At 43.4% G+C, this 19,365-nt stretch overlaps 1 protein-coding gene across 2 annotated transcripts in view; it reads right to left on the minus strand.

Moving 5' to 3' along the window:
- Positions 1–390: 390 nt before the first annotated feature.
- gys2 (glycogen synthase 2) overlaps positions 391–19,365 on the minus strand; it is a 26,044-nt gene continuing 7,069 nt past the window's right edge. Inside the window, exons 3-16 of one of the 2 annotated variants that reach the window (XM_008290222.1) lie at positions 18,146–18,337; positions 17,794–17,979; positions 15,107–15,251; positions 14,752–14,869; positions 14,470–14,590; positions 14,265–14,371; positions 13,634–13,693; positions 13,412–13,490; positions 9,284–9,397; positions 7,564–7,690; positions 6,473–6,568; positions 6,203–6,366; positions 3,755–3,835; positions 391–2,304 (exon numbers count right to left, since the gene is read on the minus strand). In XM_008290222.1, the coding sequence (XP_008288444.1) occupies positions 2,083–2,304; positions 3,755–3,835; positions 6,203–6,366; positions 6,473–6,568; positions 7,564–7,690; positions 9,284–9,397; positions 13,412–13,490; positions 13,634–13,693; positions 14,265–14,371; positions 14,470–14,590; positions 14,752–14,869; positions 15,107–15,251; positions 17,794–17,979; positions 18,146–18,337 (1,812 nt within the window). In that variant the 3' untranslated portion in view covers positions 391–2,082. The remainder of the gene's footprint in view (positions 2,305–3,754; positions 3,836–6,202; positions 6,367–6,472; positions 6,569–7,563; positions 7,691–9,283; positions 9,398–13,411; positions 13,491–13,633; positions 13,694–14,264; positions 14,372–14,469; positions 14,591–14,751; positions 14,870–15,106; positions 15,252–17,793; positions 17,980–18,145; positions 18,338–19,365) is intronic. The other variant, XM_008290229.1, reaches the window with a different exon arrangement.

The raw sequence follows: 19,365 nt of genomic DNA on the forward strand, positions 1-19,365 counted from the left end.
TAGTGATGCCAAATATCAGGAAGTCCATGGACTTTCATTTCCAAACGGTGGGCATTGCAGCCTCCACATTTTATAACAATGCAAGACCAAATATTAGAGTTTTAACTTCAATTTAGTAAGACTTTAGTTATGTAATGTAATTCTAACCACTTCAAAACACTTTCTAGTGTCCTCTGGAGTGGATACCAGGTCTTTCTATCTTGGTTCATATTTACAGAAGCACAGGGCTGAGTGAATATTTTACTCATAAGTGGTAGAAGGGGAGTCAGACTTTAACTGTACTTTCTTGTGGACGTGCACACGGACGGCTGTGGACGCTGTGGACTGAGGACACGTTGAACATTATGATCACACTCTGCATAATGAAATTAAAGCAAATAGACTTGGCTCTTTGATGTAGCATTCTGTATTTTATTTTAGATTAAATGCACTGAAGCACAGAGCCCGCACAACATCAAATTCTGGATGTCTAAATACTTGCAGTCTGGTTGAGTTGAATATAGCAGTGAAACCACAATCAGACTGAGTCACAGAGGAGCAGGTGTCTACGTTCCATGAGATCAAGGACATGGATATGTAGCAGGCTATCCTGGTTAATGTAATATGAGGGGGTTGGAGCCAAACTAGGCCAAACCACATTTAGTAGTTTTAGAGGAAAATGAAGTCAAAACTTTGCCGCTAAAAAAAAAAATCATGTTTTTTCAAGGAGTCGTTTTCTGCATCCAAACATGTCTCAACACTGTCCAGAGATAGAAGCAGCTACTTTGTGATGACTTACGAGAAGTTTTAATTTTGCCTTTCGTTTTGCTGAGCGCCAGAGAAGGCCGTACCACATTTTTTACTTTATGAGAAAAACACTGATTCAGGGTTTGTCTTGCTAAACAGCACTGAAGAGTTGACATCATTAGGAACTAGAGATACTTTTGAGGACCATGGGGTAGAAACAGATGCTTGGTGGTGGTTAACTGAGTTTTTATTTTACATTAGCATAACTACGAGTTGAGTTTTCTGAGGTTGCCTTGTCTGTCATCTTGAATCACCTGTGATGTAACGATCAGCGACTCCTGTGTCTTGGTCCAGTTTGACACAAACTTTTCATGTCAAAACCATTAAGGGCCAAACTGAAAAGTCCAGTTGTGATATTAGTAGTGGGCTGTTGGTTGGACCACTTTGCCACGAACTCGTAGACCATAAACACTTATTGAAAAAACCCCCATAAAACTCAATTTTTGATTTTTTGTGGTTTGGCTCGTTTTGGCACTGAACCCCTCATACATTCCAGCTCGGTACCCTCGAGACCATCATTCAAGAATTTGTTGAAAATCAGCAGATTATTTTTCTCATAATCCTGAAAAAAAAAAAAGAAGTATCAATTATTAAGCCAGGTAATCATGCACTGAATGAGTGCACTGCTGAGAATTTACTCAAATCAGAAAATTCTCAGAATGCATTTTGAGCAACAATGAAGGTTACTGTATTTAATTCAACTGCTGCCTCTGAGCGCTCATAGTTTAATAAAGTCACTGTTGGATGCTGCCAATAGGTTGACTCTGGTATGAAGGGGTTTGTGTCTCTTTAAGTCCATCATGTCAAGTGAAGAATCTCAACAGTGACTCTTGAACATGAAACAACTGAAAAGCAAAGCAGATCTGTGTGTAACAGATTCACCTTTATATCTTCCGTTTAGTTGACTCGGTTTCTCATGTTCAGTTAACATTTTCAGAAGTCATGGAATTACTTGAACCTGATTATTTAGTTCAGTGAACTGTTTCTAAGGCAGCACAGGAGCGTGTTGATGGAGTTGGGAAGGATTTACTGTGAGCTAACAATGCTATCCATTTAACACACTTTTGAAAGTGTTTTAAATCGACAAACTTTGGTCAAAAAACCTTGTTTTCAGGTGATTAAGTGAAGGACTGCATGGTGACCTGGCAGCAAGTGGAAGAACAGAAGGTCATGGCATGTGATCTCTGTCACTAGTGTAGACTGCATCGACCAATCAGACGTGATTTTTGTGTCCAGCAGAAGCACAGGCTGATCATCTAAACCTGGGGTACAAGCTGCAGCAGCTCCTGGTGGATTTCAGTTTCCCGACTCTCCCGGCTGCTTCTTCTTGCCCTCTGGTACGGTTCCCAGCACAAAAGGTGCCTTGATGTTCAGCCGGTCCCTCTCAGCCTCCTCATCTTCATCATAGGGCTCATCATCATCATCATCCTCCACGTCGCTGTGGTGGGGGGTGGAGTGGAGGGAGGCAGAAGGAGAGGGGGGCACTGAGTAGGGCCGGGGGTACCGGAAACCCTCCGTCTGTGGGCACAACAGAGTCTCAGTGATGGCATGTCAGTGTTTGTTATCCAGGATTATATTCAATGTGTTAAACATGAGCTCAGCTAATCTGAAAAAATAGAAATTCAAATGGTGTAGGTGTAACCCTACACTGTTGATTCCTCTAGAATATGAAGATGTGTGAAGTTCCCTTTGTCTCTCTCCATCCTACACACTGATAAAACACTGTCCATCCACTCTACACAGCACAACGACAGGTTCTAACGCTGGAGAAAATGAGACAAGCATGTTTGAAAAGGAAAGAACAACGACACAGAAAGCGTCGTCCTGAGAGATGACAGACTGGTTTTCAGGTTTGTCACATATGAAAGCCTGAAGCTGTGGTTGGTACACTGCAGGTTCGACTCAGCCATGGTGCTGACTGCTGCCTTACCTCAGGATTTATCTGGTAGCAAGTAAAACACATCATATATTAACAAGCAAAGAACTTGATTTTACCCAATGTGTGCCATACGGTTTTCTACCTTCCTCCTCACTCATGCTGCCAGTCTCCAGTTCTGCTGCATCCAAACGGGCCTCTGAAGCTGACTGAACTCACTGTTGTGCTCATGAGACCAGTTTGAGTTTTACTTTGCGACATGGAACATTATTCTGTTGGAAGCAGCCATTAGAAGGTAAACTGTGGCACATTATTTAACAGCAATACTCACACAGGCTGTGGCATTTAAACCACGACTGTTGTTACTAAGTTATCCAGAATGTGCCACAAACATGTCCGACATCATGACACCAGCAGCAGCAGCCTGGACGGGTCTTTTCTGTCGTTCCTTTCTCCTTTTCTCTCCTGTATTGTTTTCTCCACCCCCCATCTTTCCCTTTTCCCTCTCTTGCGTTTCCTTTTCACTTCCTCTTTTCTGGTTTTACTCACTCTCTTTCACCTTTTTCTTGTCTTTCCCTCCTCCTGCTTTCCCTTTTTAAACTATAGAACAGCTCTCCTTTATGAAGTCACGGTAATGAACCAACTAAAATTTTATCTCATTGCAACTTTGAAGCATTTTTGCATCACATTTGGACCAAACCTGTGTGCATCCATCAGAAATTGAACCAGAGGAAGAAGAGCAAAAGGAGGATTGACACCTGCACATTCCCTGATGATGTCTTGTCCTTTACCCAAATGTTAGACTGTCAATTAAAGCCTGACAAATGTGTGTAAACAGCAGGAACCGTGTGTGTCATGGGAAGGATTCTCATGTACATGGATGTGCTGTTAGAGAAGACGATGCAACAGACAGTGTTTCACTGTGAACTAATTTGTGATGGTGTTGTCGCACAACTCAGCACTCTGTTAAAGGGGAGCTCACGTAGGAGGGGATAGTGTACAACCCTCACATCCACAGATCCCTTTACTATTCCTTTAGTAAATGCAGCAATTAGCAATAATGACTACAATCCCTCGTACAGCATTTCTCACCTTCAGAGGGGCCATGGGGTCGGTCTTGAACTTTTCAGGAAAAGCTCTGCTCAGGGCCAGATGACGGGCGTGGACGTAGAACTGTCAATCACAAGTCAGGAGAGATGCACATTAAACCATGTTTAACAGAATATCCTGCATGTTTTCTTTTTTGTTTGAGATTTGTTTCAAAGGCAGTGCAGCACTGCGCTACGCTTTATGAGGGAAAGATCAGCGACATGGTCTACCACACCAATGAAGACTTCCTGTTCCTATTGCCAGAAGGACCTAAAAGAATCTTGACCATGTGAGACATCAGACGCTTCCACCCATCCATCTATCCACTAGCTGCAACCATTTTATTCTATTTGAGCTGACGATGTTCTAGAGGTCCATCACAGGGCAAACAGAAAGACACGCAGTAGGAAAGGCTGGGGTCCATGTTCCATGTGGGATCTGAAATGACTTTGCCAGGTTAAGAAGACATCAAGGTTTAGGTTAACAAATCACACTTTCACTTAACCTTTCCTACATTTTTGGGGTAAGCAGGGTGATGTGTCCCGCTCCATATGATATATGATTGGTTCACTGATCAGGAGCTTTTTAGGAATTATGATTCATACGCGTGCACTGGATCATGTCTACATATTCTGCACATGCACTACTGCCCAGTATACATGCTATTGCCCTTGTAGAGGAGTCGCTGTACAGACACAGATTTTGTGCTGTATGTGTCGGGTGCACACAGACTATAGGGGGTAGAGATGCGCCGATCCGATACTGGGTATCGGTATCGGGCCGATACTGGACGAAATTACGGTCTGGGATGATTTACTTCACAGTGGTAACTGGCCAATCCGATACCGCCACACACACACACACAATCCTGCCTTCCGACACATCCACGTGTTCGTCTGCTCATTGGCTACAAGTTTACAGCGTCAGAGAGTGTCTGCAACCCGACTGGTTGAATCTACAAGGGTGGGACTTGTCCGTACCGGGTTGACTGTCTGAGACACTGCATTGGCCCTTCAGGCTGTCACTCACCCACAAAGCCCTCCTATTGGCCAAACTAGGTGTCAATCAAAAGCTGAGACGTCCGTCTAGCTGCCTGTAGCGCTTTCAGCGTGATCTGAAATAGATTCAGGCTGATTTTGCCAGAAGAAATGAATAAAACAGCCGGAGCTGATCTCAAGCTGGGAAGACATTACTGCAGAGTTTGTGCCTTTGAGGATCTAATACGTTTTACGAAGTATTTTACGGGATGATGTTGACTGGTTGTGTCCGGACAGAATGAGACCAAGCTGGTGAGGAATGAGCGATGTTTGAGCTGCAGAGAGCCTTCAAAAGTAAGAAAACTCAGATTTTAACATTTTGCTTTTCTGCACAAAAAGCTCTTTGTGTCAACGCTGTGGTTGCTGCAGGTCAAAAAGGTTTATATCATCGGAAAGAGGAGATTCTGAGCTTTCATTTGATGTGTATGTTGTCGGGAAACGTGATTGTGGAGCGAGCACATCTGCCGACGGGACGTAGGAGCGGTAAGGGGTTAAAAATACCTTTCTTAAATATTTATTTTTAAAAATTGGAAGTATATTTTGAGTGAAATCACCCTTTAAAACTACGTCGCGCACCCGAACTAGAAGCCGTGCACCTATCCGGCCGTAGCAGACGAGTCCAGCCTCTCCGTGCAGCCCTCTACCAGCAGCCTGTACGGGGCTCTCCGGCTCTGCACACACAACCTTCCTATTGGATCCCATCCCGCAGCACGTCACAACGTTTCCGGCCTCATTTACTACTGCTCATGCGCAGAGCCGAGAGCGGCTATTAGTGGTACTATTATTTAATACCAAGTTTTGGTAATTGAACCTTTAAATTGCAGCTTAATGTTGCTGTGTCATTGTGATCTGTTCTAAATATTTGAATGGCTCTGAGTGCACACTGTAGTCTGACTGCAGCTCAGATAAAGCAGCTACAGTTTCACTGTGAGACGTGCTTTTGGCTGTTTTTTCCTTTCTTAGAAAAGCAAACTCTGTGCTTTAATAGTATGAGGCTTTGGATAAAGCATCTTAAACAAATGTATCCATGCAAATAAGGTATTTCCAAAGAAGGTTAGGAGGAGAGATGGTATCGGTATCGGTATCGGTATCGGTATCGGCAGATACTCAAAGTTGAAGTATCGTATCGGAAATCAAAAAGAGGTATCAGTCCATCCCTAATAGGGGGAGAGTGTGAAATGCATCCTGCTATGTACCAGCAGACACAGAAAGTCTGACACTGACCATCCAGTTCAGATGGACCCTAAACGAGGCTGATGTCTACCACAGCTGATTTACTCCTAATGCTTTGTTGATTATTGTTATGTTTATCATTTTGGGGAATGAACCAGGATGTAGGGCAGCCGTAGACGGAACATGTCCTTTTGTCCCTCTTATCAAAGAACTATCCAGAAACACAGCAACAGAAACAGACCCGTCCCAGGTATCTCCAGTCAAGCAGGTCAGACAGCCTCTCAGTGCGGTTCCGCTGGATTATACGCTGACGCCGAGACTGCTGGCAGAAACTAAACATGAACTGGGTCAGCTGGTTGCAGGATTCCTCAGCTGAACGGAACCGCCGGTCCACAATGTAAATACCTGACAGAGAGAGGAGCAGGAGAAGGAAACATAAACGCTGCCTACGGATCAACACATAATTCCTCAAAGTGCGTGGATGTGTGTGTGTGTGTGTGTGTGTGTGTACCGTAGGCAGCAGGGTCTGAGACGTGCTCCTCCATGAAGCAGCCAAAACCTGACAGGTTTGTGGTGACGCTGGGAATGCCCATGACACTGCACTCACCTGGAGAACACAGGAACATAGAACACATCTGAGAAAATAGCAACGGTGGACGTAGAGAACGTGGAAGAAATGAGCAGGTGTAAAGACCTGAACCATTCTTAAAAGGGCCAAATCATTCCAGCCAGACGACTGTGTGAGAGCCTGACTGACGGGAAGGACTTGTGGGGTGCTGCAGATCAGCTATGGTCAGCACAAGAAGTGAATCTGCTGCCAGCATCTATGTACCTGGACCATTTAACACCGTCAGAGGTCTTTGTAGACTCTATGACTCGGTCAGTTATGGGCATGAACAACGTAGTTTTGGCAGCACATGAAGCAACAATAGTTTTGTAATAGTTTGTAATTTTCTGTATCGCTCTGTAATTAGACACCAGCAATGATTATTGACTATAGGACTAACATGAATCCCTTTTCTGTTGAACTACATTGACCGTCGTCACTACAGGAGAGCACTCTGAAAATGCATGTAGTGTGGATGAACACTATGACTGTGTTAGCTTCTGAATGACAGCTTCCCATTCTGCACTTGTGATTCAAAAATCAAATAAAGTATCTGTGGACATTTGGATACAGTATTGCAAAAGTAACTATTACAACAGTGTTTACAGTTTATTTTTAAGGAGCAGTGAACCTGCAGCATTGACTTTATTGCAAAAGGTGTAATGGATATACAGAATGCTGCAGTGAGCATGCCTGACCTGGCTTACAGACCTTATACACTCACATATGCTGCTTTATTACAAACATTGCATGGGATGTCCATGTCTGTAAGCATGCATACATGTCTTTAGAGCACAATGTGCACTGAGTATACAGAATGTCTGCTGCAATTTACACAAACTCCATTATTGCAAAAGTTGCATGTAATAAACCAACTCTTGCAATTTGTGTAGTAACTGCAGTGCTTCTGCATAGCAGGAACATGAAACACTTGAGTGTGTAGAGACATGCATGCTTCTATATTACAGTCTACAGTGTCCTGGTCAAAGGCTTACCAGGTGTGTACCCCCATGGTTCATAGTAGGAAGGGAACACTCCGAGGTTACAGCCACGGACAAAGTCCTCATAGTCCATGGGCAGCAGAGGACTGGTGGAGGACAGGAACTCAGGGTGGAAGATGATCTTTGAGGACACACAGACAAGGAGACACAGATGTTGCCATGTATTCAATCAGCAGGGTGGACTTTATCACACACATTTTATGACCAAAGATTTGGATGTGGATATTGATTGTTTTCAGAGGATGGAGCTTGACCCTTGACCATCTACTGACACACAATAATGGTCAACTTTGTACGAAACATTTTAGTGCCGCTGGCTTCTGCAAACATTTCGATTTTCATGGACATCAGCTCATGAACCCTGCAAAATGTGATGACCTCCTGACCTTTTCTTTACTGCCATCTTCAGCGCAAAAAGTTTGATTGTACATATTTCAAACTCTGTGGAGTTAACTGAGTACATTCTCGCTTTTTTAGAATTTAATATGTTTTTAAAAGATTTCAAATATTTTTAAAATATTTAAAATATAAATATATTCAGAACATGTAACAAAAATATACAGTCATAAGAAGTAAGCGTCATTTAAATAGTTTCATGCTTAAGTGAAATACCTACTATATTGTGTTCATTGTATGAATTTGGTAAATATTTTCTCATGAATTAGTTGTCAAATCGGGCTGTAAGGTGTCTCAGTGGTTAGCACTGTTGCCTCGCAGCTAGAAGGTCACCGGTCCAGCTCTGTCTGGGGGATCCCGAGGCGTTCCCAGGCCAGCCGAGAGATATAATCTCTCCAGCGGGTCCTGGGTCTGCCCCAGGGTCTCCTCCCAGGTGGACGAGTTCGGAAAACCTCCAGAGGAAGCCTCCCTGGGGGCATCCGAACCAGAAGTCCAAACCACCTCAACTGGCTCCTTTCGACGCGAAGGAGCAGCAGCTCTACTCCAAGCTCCCTCCGGATGTCCGAGCTCCTCACCCTATCTCTAAGGCTGAGCCCAGACACCCTGCGGAGGAAACTCATTTCGGCCGCTTGTATCCGTGATCTCGTTCTTTCGGTCACGACCCAAAGCTCGTGACCATAGGTGAGGGTTGGGACGTAGACGGATGGTAAATTGAGAGCTTTGCCTTACGGCTCAGCTCTCTCTTCACCATGACGGTCCGGTACAGCGCCCGCATTACTGCTGACGCTGCACCGAGCCGCCTGTCCATCTCACGCTCCATTTTCACATCACTCCATGTCCCCAGAGCTAGTCTACGCCACCAGGGGGCGGTACGCCAGGATGCCCGCTCCCGCCTCCCACCCGGTGGGCATAGCACCCGACCCCGATCCTCTTCCCCGAGGGTGGTGGGTCCTCGGGAAAGTGGCCCCATGTAGCTTCTTCAGGCTGTGCCCGACCGAGCCCCACGGGGCCCCAAGGCTCGGCCACCAGACGCTCTCCGGCGAGCTCCCCCCCCGGCCCTGACTCCAGGGGGGTGCCCCGGTTTCCCTTTTCCGGGCGAGGTGGTGGCGGTCCTTCTTTTGTTCTTCATTGGGGTCTTTGTACTGAGGTTAATTGGTGACTGTAAATTGTCCGACCTGTCCAGGTGAACCTGCCTTCACCCTGAGTCAGCTGGGATAGACTCCAGCCCCCCACCACCCTAGTGAGGATTAAGTGGTGTATAGATAATCCACCAACAGATCAGTCACCAGGAACACACAATCTGAACTGCCTCATATACCTTGACACGGTCGTTCCTGGAGTTGAAGAGACCAATGCGTCTGACGTTGGACAGGATGGGATCTGTGGAGTCGTCCAGCATGTTGTGAGTGGTCACTGGAGGCAGGCTGTGTCTCTGCAGCATGTTATTAAGAGAGTAAAACACACTGTATAAGTGAGAAGCCAGAGGGAGGGACCGGTTAGCTTGATCTCTAGTTTCTGCTGATGTCAGCGTCTCTGTTTTCCAAACCTGCATTCATGATGAAAGTTTTGGACAAAGTGAAACAATTACTACTTATTTATGAGAGTACTTTTAAATGGATCTTTTCTTTGCAGACTATGATCATATTGCTGCACTTCCATGACAATAACAATGTTAGTCAATGAATCAACCTGTACGTAATGCAAACAGCGCTGGACAGAGTTCATGTTTCTCCAGTGAAGCACCAAAGGTCCTCTGACTGTATGTATGGACACTCTGAGGAGAGAAAGTCAACTGAATTGCTATAAACGTGAATGGTGGGTGTTTGACTCAGTGGTCCATGACTCGTAACCTTTCAGAGTGTGATTCTGACAAGTATTGATCTGTATTTAAAGCTTGGTCTAATGATATCTGATTACTGTCTCCCAACAGTACATGATAACAAACACAACCAGCCAAAGGACTTGAAAGGAAGTGTGAATTCATACCAAGGTTCCTGAGAAACTTAGATTCATGACGTATGGAAAGCAGTGGCAGTGGTCCACCTCTAATTAATCAGTTCAGATGTTACACCGAGATGTCTTTCATTGCTAGTGCACAACTGGCAGAAATGTCAAAGGCAGCACGAATTTAAGATATCTGGAAAGCACTGACTTCAGATGGCATCGCCTTGGCTTTCAGCGTTAGTTTAAGGAACCTTGGACTTATGTTTGATCAGGATATGTTCTTTAAACCACACATAAAATAAGTCTTTATGACGACCCTCCATTATGCACCTTGTCAAAATCCTGTCCCAGAGTGATGCTGAAGAACTGGTGAAGGTGCTTTTGTTACTTCTAGATTGGACAATTTTAACTCCCTATACTGGATATATTGGATGTCCCAATGAGTCTCTGAAAAACATTGAACTGAAGCAAAGTGCTACAGCCATAGTTCTAACAGGAACCAGTAACTGTATGAGCTTCTCTTCACTGACTCCCTGTAAAATCCAGGATAGAATTAAAGATCTTTCTCCTCCCATACAAAACCTTCAGTGACCAGCTCCATCTTATCTTAAAGACCTTATTGTATATTATCAGCCCTTCACTCTCAGACCACACAGTTACTTGTGGTTAATAGAATTTCCAAGAGCAGAATGGAAGGCAGAGCTCCAGCTATCAGGCTCTTGTCCTGTGGACCCAGTTCCTAGATTGGATTCAGGAAACACTGTACTCTACTTTTAGGATGAGGTTTAAAGTTGTGGCCTTTAGCTGTTAGCCAGTGCTAGCTCACCCTTGTGTCTAAACTTACTGAAGTCACCATCTTCCTCAGTGTTGATTGTCCTCTTACGTATTAGTCAGTTTTCTCTCTGCTGCCCTTTACTGTCATGCCTTTAGCCTCACCCTAACCAGTCAAGGCAGACGACCACCCTCCCTGACCCGGGTTCTGCTGAAGGTTTTTTGTTTTCCTTCTAGGTTTTTCTCCCCACTGTTGCTGTGTAATCCAGAGAAAACTTTGGACCTGTAGAGTTTCTCTACATGCATTTTGGGCGGCTGTGGCTCAGATGGTAGAGCGCAAGGTTGACGGTTCGATCCCCTCCACAGTTGAAGTGTCCTTGGGCAAGGCACTGAACCTGAAGTTGCTCCCAATGGCAGGCAGCAGCTTGCATGGCAGCTCTGTCACCACTGGTGTATGAATGTGTGAATGAATGGGTGAATGAGAAACACATTGTAAAGAGATTTGGATAAAAGCGCTCCAGACCATTTACCATTTTGTGGTCTTTGCATGGTTCAAGCAAAGGTTTCTTTCTGTTAAAAGGGTTTTTTTCTTCCTGCAAAAGGAATCTTTGGATGTGTTCTGTCTATAAGATTTATTTATTTTTTGTTATTTCTTTACTGTGTGACTTGTGCTGTAAATCAGTATCATATAATGAACTGAACTGGACTGTCTTAGTCTCAGAAGTTCATCTCAGTTTCTTTTTACTTTTTACAGAAAACTGTCTGATGGTGTGAAACTTTAATTGATCTGATCAAATAGTTACCCACACTTTTTAAATTCATTTTAAAGACAGCATTAATGTCTGTTCCTGCTGCTTTGTAGTTCAGTGTTTTACAGAGGGGGTCTATGTACCCCAAGGAGCACCTCTGCAGCTGCCCCAGGGTGTGTTGTGACATTACAACACATCACTAATAACTACAAACTACCAGCTATAATGCATTGCCTGCACAGGACACACTCTTTTAAGCAGCTGGGTTCAGTTATAACACCAGTAACAAATGTTCAGCGGGACTGTTGTCAATATAAACATAAACATGGATATTTCCTGATCTGTGTCCTCATCATGTTGCCAGAATGTAACGTGATAGTTTAGGTGGTGTTGATGACTGTGAATTGAGCTCATCTGCTCCAGCTAAATGCTATGTAGTAAAAAAAAGAAAAAGAAAGGTCAGGAGCCACTGCCTAATCTATGCAAACAAATGACGATAATATAGTGACATCAATATCTATTTAACCTGCCATCAACAGTCAGCCAACAGCAGCTAGTGTACTGGAGGCAATCATCCACTACGCATTCTGATTACCTTTTAATTGTCCAGTTGTAAAAAAATGAGACTAGACAGCACTAAAGATAAAAAAAAAAAAAAAGAAGTGGTTATTCTTTGAATGTTGGGTGAACAGCCCCTTAATAACAGAAATAAACTAGACTGTAATTGAAAAGTGGGGTGGAGGGGTAATGGGGGGGGGGGCTCCACATGAAAAACAGCACAGACAGAAATAACCCCAGCAGCACTTCTTCCAGTCACCAATCAAGAGTCTCCGTTCTATCACTCCCCACACACTTGTAGTCGATACAACTTGCACTTCATTTCCAACCACTGAAATATCGACATTGGCATACATTCATTTAATTGTGAAAGAGCTTTTTATAGGCACTTTGCTTGTAACACTGAGCTCTAACATACATCACCCTGACACAGCCGCTCTATTGACCTGCGGTCTGGAATGAAGAAAGGTAATTACCCACGCTCGGCTTGGTTACGACTCCAACGTTGATTCACGTTTCTCACTCGGGGGAATCCCCCTCATGTCTTTTATAATTGATCTCCAGCAGGGGCCATTGCTCACATTGATCACCACTGGGGAAATGCCACATCCATTCACAAAAACAGAGCTGAGGAGTGAGTAGTATTCTCTGCTGTACAGTACACTCACCTACAATGTTGTTTTATTTACGGACATACATATGTCAGGATGGCATGGGCAACTTTTTATTAGATACAGAGAATGTCAACAAAAAAAAGAGGGTCATAGTGAGTGTCTCTGTCCCCTCGTCCCTGTTTCCAGGACTTCTCACTTCCCTAAGGCCCATATTTCTTGCCAACTGTCCAGCAGATACTTTAGACCAGGGGTGTCGAACTGCGGTCCTCGAGGGCCTCAATCCTGCATGTTTTAGATGTGTTCCTCTTCCAACACACCTGATTCAAATGATCAGCTCATCATCAAGCTCTGCAGAAGTCTGATAACGATCCTGATCATTTGAATCAGGTGTGTTGGAAGAGGGAGACATCTAAAACATGCAGGATTGCGGCCCTCGAGGACCGGATGTCGACACCCCTGCTTTAGACTTTTTGTTTTGTTTTCAGAACAGTATGAACACTATCACATGTATATTTGGTCCAAAATCTGAAACAGATGATGACCAAATATGATGTAACCTCAATCAGTCATATGTCATGTGACCTTTACATCACTTTGGATGTCACCATGCTGCACTTGCAGGACTGCCTTAGTGATACAAACATCTTCAGTGGAGGTTGCTAATGGAGGCTTGCAGATATCCATTGGCACATTTTTGTGGTAATTCAAACATTACCAGTGTCATTAATATATCACTATTATCAATGATGTGAGTATTTCAATGCCGTGCTGCGATAAAACAGAAGATGGATCAGAAAAAAGCTCCAGTACCTGAGTGGCGTAAATGGCTCTCTTCATAATGGTAAAGTCGTCTCTGTCCAGAATGGTGTTCATGTCAGGGATCTGCCCTCTGAGGAAAGACAGCACTCAACAGATATAACCTGGTCTTCACTGGTCACAGAGGACCAGTACTCATTTAAACACCACCACACTGATGTTATCGTTTAACAAAATCAGAACATGTGGGCTGACGTGCAGGGTCTTTATACTTACTTTAACAGAGCATCGTACAGCTTTTTGCCAAACTTCTCCTTCACAGTGTGAGCTGTATCCCTGTGAGCAACAAACCTTTAGAGAGGAACCCTTGACACAAATCCATGTGCTTCAACTGCAATCACTGAACATTTCAAAACAGTGATGTTAAAACAGGAAAGGTGTACTTTAAAAAATGTGGTGTGTTACTGCGCATCCGAACAGAAAGCATTCATAATCGGTCTCTCAAGTGCCAGTGTTCTGGTTAATGTTCGGCTTTAAGCAGCAACAGTACTTAATCAGAGGTAAGGTAAAACCAATGTTGATGTGAAACAGGACATAAATTATGTTCTTCTGTTGAAAGTCACATGGTTTGTTAAAGCACAATCCAGCTTTGCCTCCACTCTGATGTGTTTCAGGGAGGACAGCCTCCTGGTGGAGCTGCTCACTGCTCACATTAGAACTGTTCTGGTCATAATGTTTTGGCTCAATGGTTTGCATGTGAGTGCAAAGGATGGCTGATCATTGCCTGCTTTATTGCTACACGTGAATGTGGGTTAGAGTGTAAGTCAGATAAAAGTATATGATGAAAAATGTGCACATACTGCATGTACAAACTACTCAAATGAACGGTCAGTCAATCAGGGCATACCAGAGCTGTTTCCGTATTGCTTGCCCCTTCAGCGACTCCACGTTGAAGTTGTTGGTTTTCGCTGGCATGATGAAGAAAACTACCACTGTCATATCGTTTTTGTGGACCTGTCAGGAGATGAAGGAATTCTTGTAGTTTGTGTAACTTGGCACATTTGATGCATACAGCAAAATACTGCTAAACGCATAGAGCCTGAGGTCCTCACCCGAAGCAGGTAGTTGAGTCTGGACAGTGATTCAAGGAAAATATCAGCTCCCTTGTTGGAGAACTCATACCGTCCAGCAATGAAAAAGAAGAGGGTTTTGTCCAGGTTGAAGTCCAGATGACTGCCAGGAAGATGAATATAGATAAATGACAGAAATCTAGCGATCTTTCATTGAAAATGTGAGCAGCCCTTTGCAGTAATGACAAAGTTAAAATTGGATAGCCTATTGGGTAACCTTGCATGAAATGAATCAGAACTACAATAGTAGTCAAGCGCACCTACCCGTAGAAGTGTCCTCTGACGAACTCCTGAAGGCGGGCCTTGCTGGTGGAGTGCAGGTTCTGAAATTCATGCATAGCTGAGAACTTCTTCACATTGAGCCCGTTTGGGGTCACGACATCTAAAGCAACACACCAAAAGGAGAAGTTTAATGCCTTCACACTCAGAGGCTTACAAGGTTTGGGATGAGTGGTCATACAATGGTTCATATCAATCTGGCCAGTAATGTTAATGATTCATCTCTGGCCCTGTGTTTGATGGACGGCCAGATCAACCAATCAACAATCATCACATGCTTAAATAAAACTACACTTCTGTTGAAACAATCCAGTATCAGCGTTGAGCAGTGAATTTACACCTGGCTTTCTGTGCAGCATGTGTTTGGCCTCCACAGCAGTGATCTGAGAGACTGTGGTGAAGACGTGAGCGCAGTGGACCGCTGCTCTCTCCAGGCAGTATCGATGGTAGATCTGCCTCTCACCTGCCTCCTTGTCAATGTCAAACTATAAAACACAAACACAAATACAGACAAAGAAGCAATCATGACATGAGTTTTCATTCTTGAAAATTAAATGTAGAAATAATTCACAAAAGCCTTTTAAAGCTGATAGAGCCACAGTTTCATTTGTACGGTTTCCTCTCTCCGTGTTCAAGTGTTGAGTGTGAGTCTTTATGAATGTATGGAAAACAAGAGTGTGTCAGGAGAAGGGGGTTGGTTTGTCAACCAGCTTCCAGATCCATCAGGTAATTGGCTTCCACATGAAGACAGCTCGCTATATGAGGAGCTCTCAACTGGCCACATTTGTATCCTTTGTGTACAGTATTAGATAACGAGAAACACACCCAGAGCCCTATGAAAGCCAATATCAGGTTCAAGTATCATTACTGTGACATATTACAACATGAGTGAGACAGTGGAGAAGTAGATTAGTGCAATACAATTGCATATGAAGACAGACACCTGCCTCTAAGTGATGTACAGCTGTGAATAAAAGTTACCTACATTTATAAAGACCATGTATATCATGACTGTCTTGACTTTCCAGTGATTCCTCCAACTGAGGAATTGAAAGACATTCGTCTTTGTCACAAAAACAATCGTGTTTTGGTTCTTTCATAGATTTATTATAAGTCTTCTGGAAATACTGGGTCTGCTGGGTCTAAAACATACTAACAGCGCCGGTATTTGGTTAAATGTCTCTTGGCTCTCTCAGCCATCCACAAGCTTCAGGCAAGCTTCTGGTTGTGTCTTTGATCGCTCCTTTTGACAGAATTGGTGCAGTTCAACTAAATTCACTGGCCTTCTGACACAGACTTGTTTCTTCAGCACAGTCCATGGGGTCTTGATAGATTTTAAGCCAGGACTTGAGGCAGACCAGTCTAAAACCTTAATTCTAGCCTGATTTATCTATTGGGAACAAAGGCCTCACCTTCTCTCCTCAAAACATTGCCGGTTCAGTTTAATGGGACCACCAAACTTTCCTATACAAGACCTTTTCTTTGTCCGTATCATCAGCAGCAAGCTTAATTTGAGCCATTAAGGTGCTGCTTCTTTCTTGCATGGCAGCGTCTCAGCCTATGGCGTGGTAACACATTCAACTGTGGATACTGACAGCTTCTAATTCATCGCAGACATACTTTTTGATGATTCTTTTTTTGACCCTTGAACATCCTGATCTATTGTCTCTTAGGAACAGGGGATAGTTTGTCTGTTTTTTCCTGATTTTGGTAGTGAAACAATTGCATCATGCACTTTATACGTACAAACAATTGCACAGTTGATTTGAAAATGGCTCCAAGTGACTTTTCTGACTTGTTTAAGTCAATGATCTGCTTTTTCAGGTCTGTGCTGAGCTCATTTGACTTTCCCATTGCAGTGCCAGTGGCTGAGTCTGATGAGTGTACTAAATGGGATCCATTTGAATTCACTCACAGGAATCGGCAGCTGTAGTCAATGGTAATAGCTCACAATTTAAGAGGCCATGCCACTGCAGAAATTGACGAACATAACTGTCTACACCACCAAAACTGATATCTCAAGTTCAAGTTCCAGAAGGTCTATAATAAATTCATGAAAGAACCTAAATGCATGATTGTTTTTGAGACTAGGAGACATGCAATTCAGTCATTCCATCATAGAAAGTTACGAGCTGTAGAAGTCGTTAGAAACTCAAGACTTTGGTGTATCATACTTTATCCTGTTTCATGTCCCTAGAACCCATCTATGATTTATTCAAATTATACATTACAACAACAGGACATTCAAAAAGTGTGCAGATGAGCTATGCTCGCAGCTGATTAAAGAAGTACTTTTTTGTTACTTGTGTGTACATATTACATATTCTGCTTTAATTAGCATGTAAATGTGGGTATAGGACAGCTGAGTGCATGAGAAGTAGCATCACAGATGATACATGTCACATGGAACTAAACAGATTAAGATGAGTTGATTTTTTTTCAGTTGAAAGTTTTCTGCTGGGACTGAAAGCAACTTGCTAACTCGATGTTCCTGCTTTGTTTATCCAAACTAGTTGCAACTTGTCTCACTTTTGATGAATCTGAAAATGCATATTGATATGATTCCATCAGCAGAACAGGTGAAGTTCCTCTAGACGTTGTTTTGAGGCTGAGGGTCACCTGTCAATTATCCGTTCAGCCAGTAAGCAACCTTTAGCTCCACGTTGACCTTTAGGAGGTGAGCAGCACAAGTCCAATTACAAACATCACACTGACCCCTCCACTCACAACTCAGCATTACTAACGATGCTCTAAGTGGCTGTAAAAGGCTACAATTTTTGGACTGAACCTTTGAAAGTGTAAATAAATCTGACAGCTGCTGTATGTGTATGTCTACATGGGACACAGGTGTGTGTGTGAATTTCTTTGCTAATATAATAGATATTGCTGGCTTGATGTACAGTGGGTTAGCTATGGACATATTATGAGACGTTGAGCCCCTCTGCGCACATTTAATATATAAATGTATATATAGTGTTAATGTGCATGTGTGTGTCTATAACAGGGCCAGCCCTGCCCATCCCTTACCTTGTCTAGGTTGTTGTAAAAGTCAGCATTTCCAGCACAGAGGTATCTGCCCAACAGGGTGGCATGTGTTGTAAAAACTGTTGCCATGGGAATCTTGCGGGAGCGAGAGAGAATAAGCCCAGGACCTGCTTGCCACTCGTGGAAATGAGCAATGACATTGGGCTTGTCTCCAAGGTTATCTGTTAACTGAAAAACAAAAGATGAGGCTGGAGCTGGAAACAAGCTCTGTGTAATTACACTTATGATTCATTGTAACTAGCTGAAAGCTGCACGTTCACATATTTACAGCCACGAGTGGTAACAGGAGACAGGAGGTTTAAAATGTAGAGACTCTGATGAGCTGTGTACTGACCTCTTTGAAGAACCAGGCAATCAAGGAACCCAGGATGAGCGCGTCGTTGGCCTCTCGGTCATGGTAGGGAAGGCCGATGTTGCAGGTCTGCCACAGGTCCCCCTTCCAGCGGTCCAGGTTCCAGGCGGCTGAGCCAATGTCAAACAGGATCACATAGGGGCTGCCCTCGATCAACCAGCGGCCAAAATGAACCTGCAGCATCAGCATCAGCCAAACACAAGCACAGCACAGTGTTTTATAAAACCTGCGGCTGTAAACACAACACACTGCTTGTTGACTGTCTGTGACAATAATCAGAAGAAGTCAAGCCACTTTAGAATCCAGTTTAGATCTGAGAAAATTAAAGTTGCCGGAACTTTTGGGAGAAAAACATCAATGATCATCATTCCCACTGTTGTTTAAGAGAGATGCACTGATGCATGATGGTGTTTGGCTTCTGGCTCTTTGGCAGAAATGCAGCCAAAGATTTGTTTTTCAATCACCACCAACACCAACATACACAACAGGAGAACAATAAACACTGAAGAATTATGTTTAAATACACTGAGGTTTTTTAATAACTAGATGGATTGACAGACACACAGACAGGTAAGCTGAATGCTTTAAGCAGCCTTTTTTTTAACACATTTACCAGCAACAGCACTGTTTGAAGTTAAAATGCCAAATCACATTGTATGTATTTCAACTCAACAGTTATCGAGTAATAATGTACTTATGTGCTAAATGCATTTCTAACTAAAGAGTGGAAAAGTCTCTCATCTCCTATGGTACTCTTAGGCTGTATTTAAGTGCAGTACTTGCATAAAGATCAAACTCACTTCTGTCTGATTAATTACTTCCCAGAGAGTTTATCTTCGCCGATCAGTCAGCTGCCCGTAGCATGTGCTCTTTGTTTATTCATTCAGGGCCTCAGACTGGACAACATGATGCGTCCCTCCTCTTGGATCATCGGTGTATGTACGCCATCTAGTGGCCACACTACCTAAATTAGTTCAGTCTCCAGTGTTAACACCATTTAAAGGCATTGATAAAAAGTCATCCTAATCCATCAGTCCATCTTCTAGACTTCACTGATCCTATCCCAGCAGCCTGGGCCACTCAGCTGTGTGTCCCAACGTTGAAATACAAACAGAAACATCCACTCTCATATTCACAATTTTCCACTTCCATCTCTTTTTGTATGTATGGTCAGCTAAATCTACTGAAAATATCAAAAGTAA

The sequence above is a fragment of the Stegastes partitus genome, unplaced genomic scaffold (assembly GCF_000690725.1).
Source record: "Stegastes partitus isolate 25-593 unplaced genomic scaffold, Stegastes_partitus-1.0.2 Scaffold15, whole genome shotgun sequence".
NCBI lineage: Eukaryota > Metazoa > Chordata > Actinopteri > Pomacentridae > Stegastes > Stegastes partitus.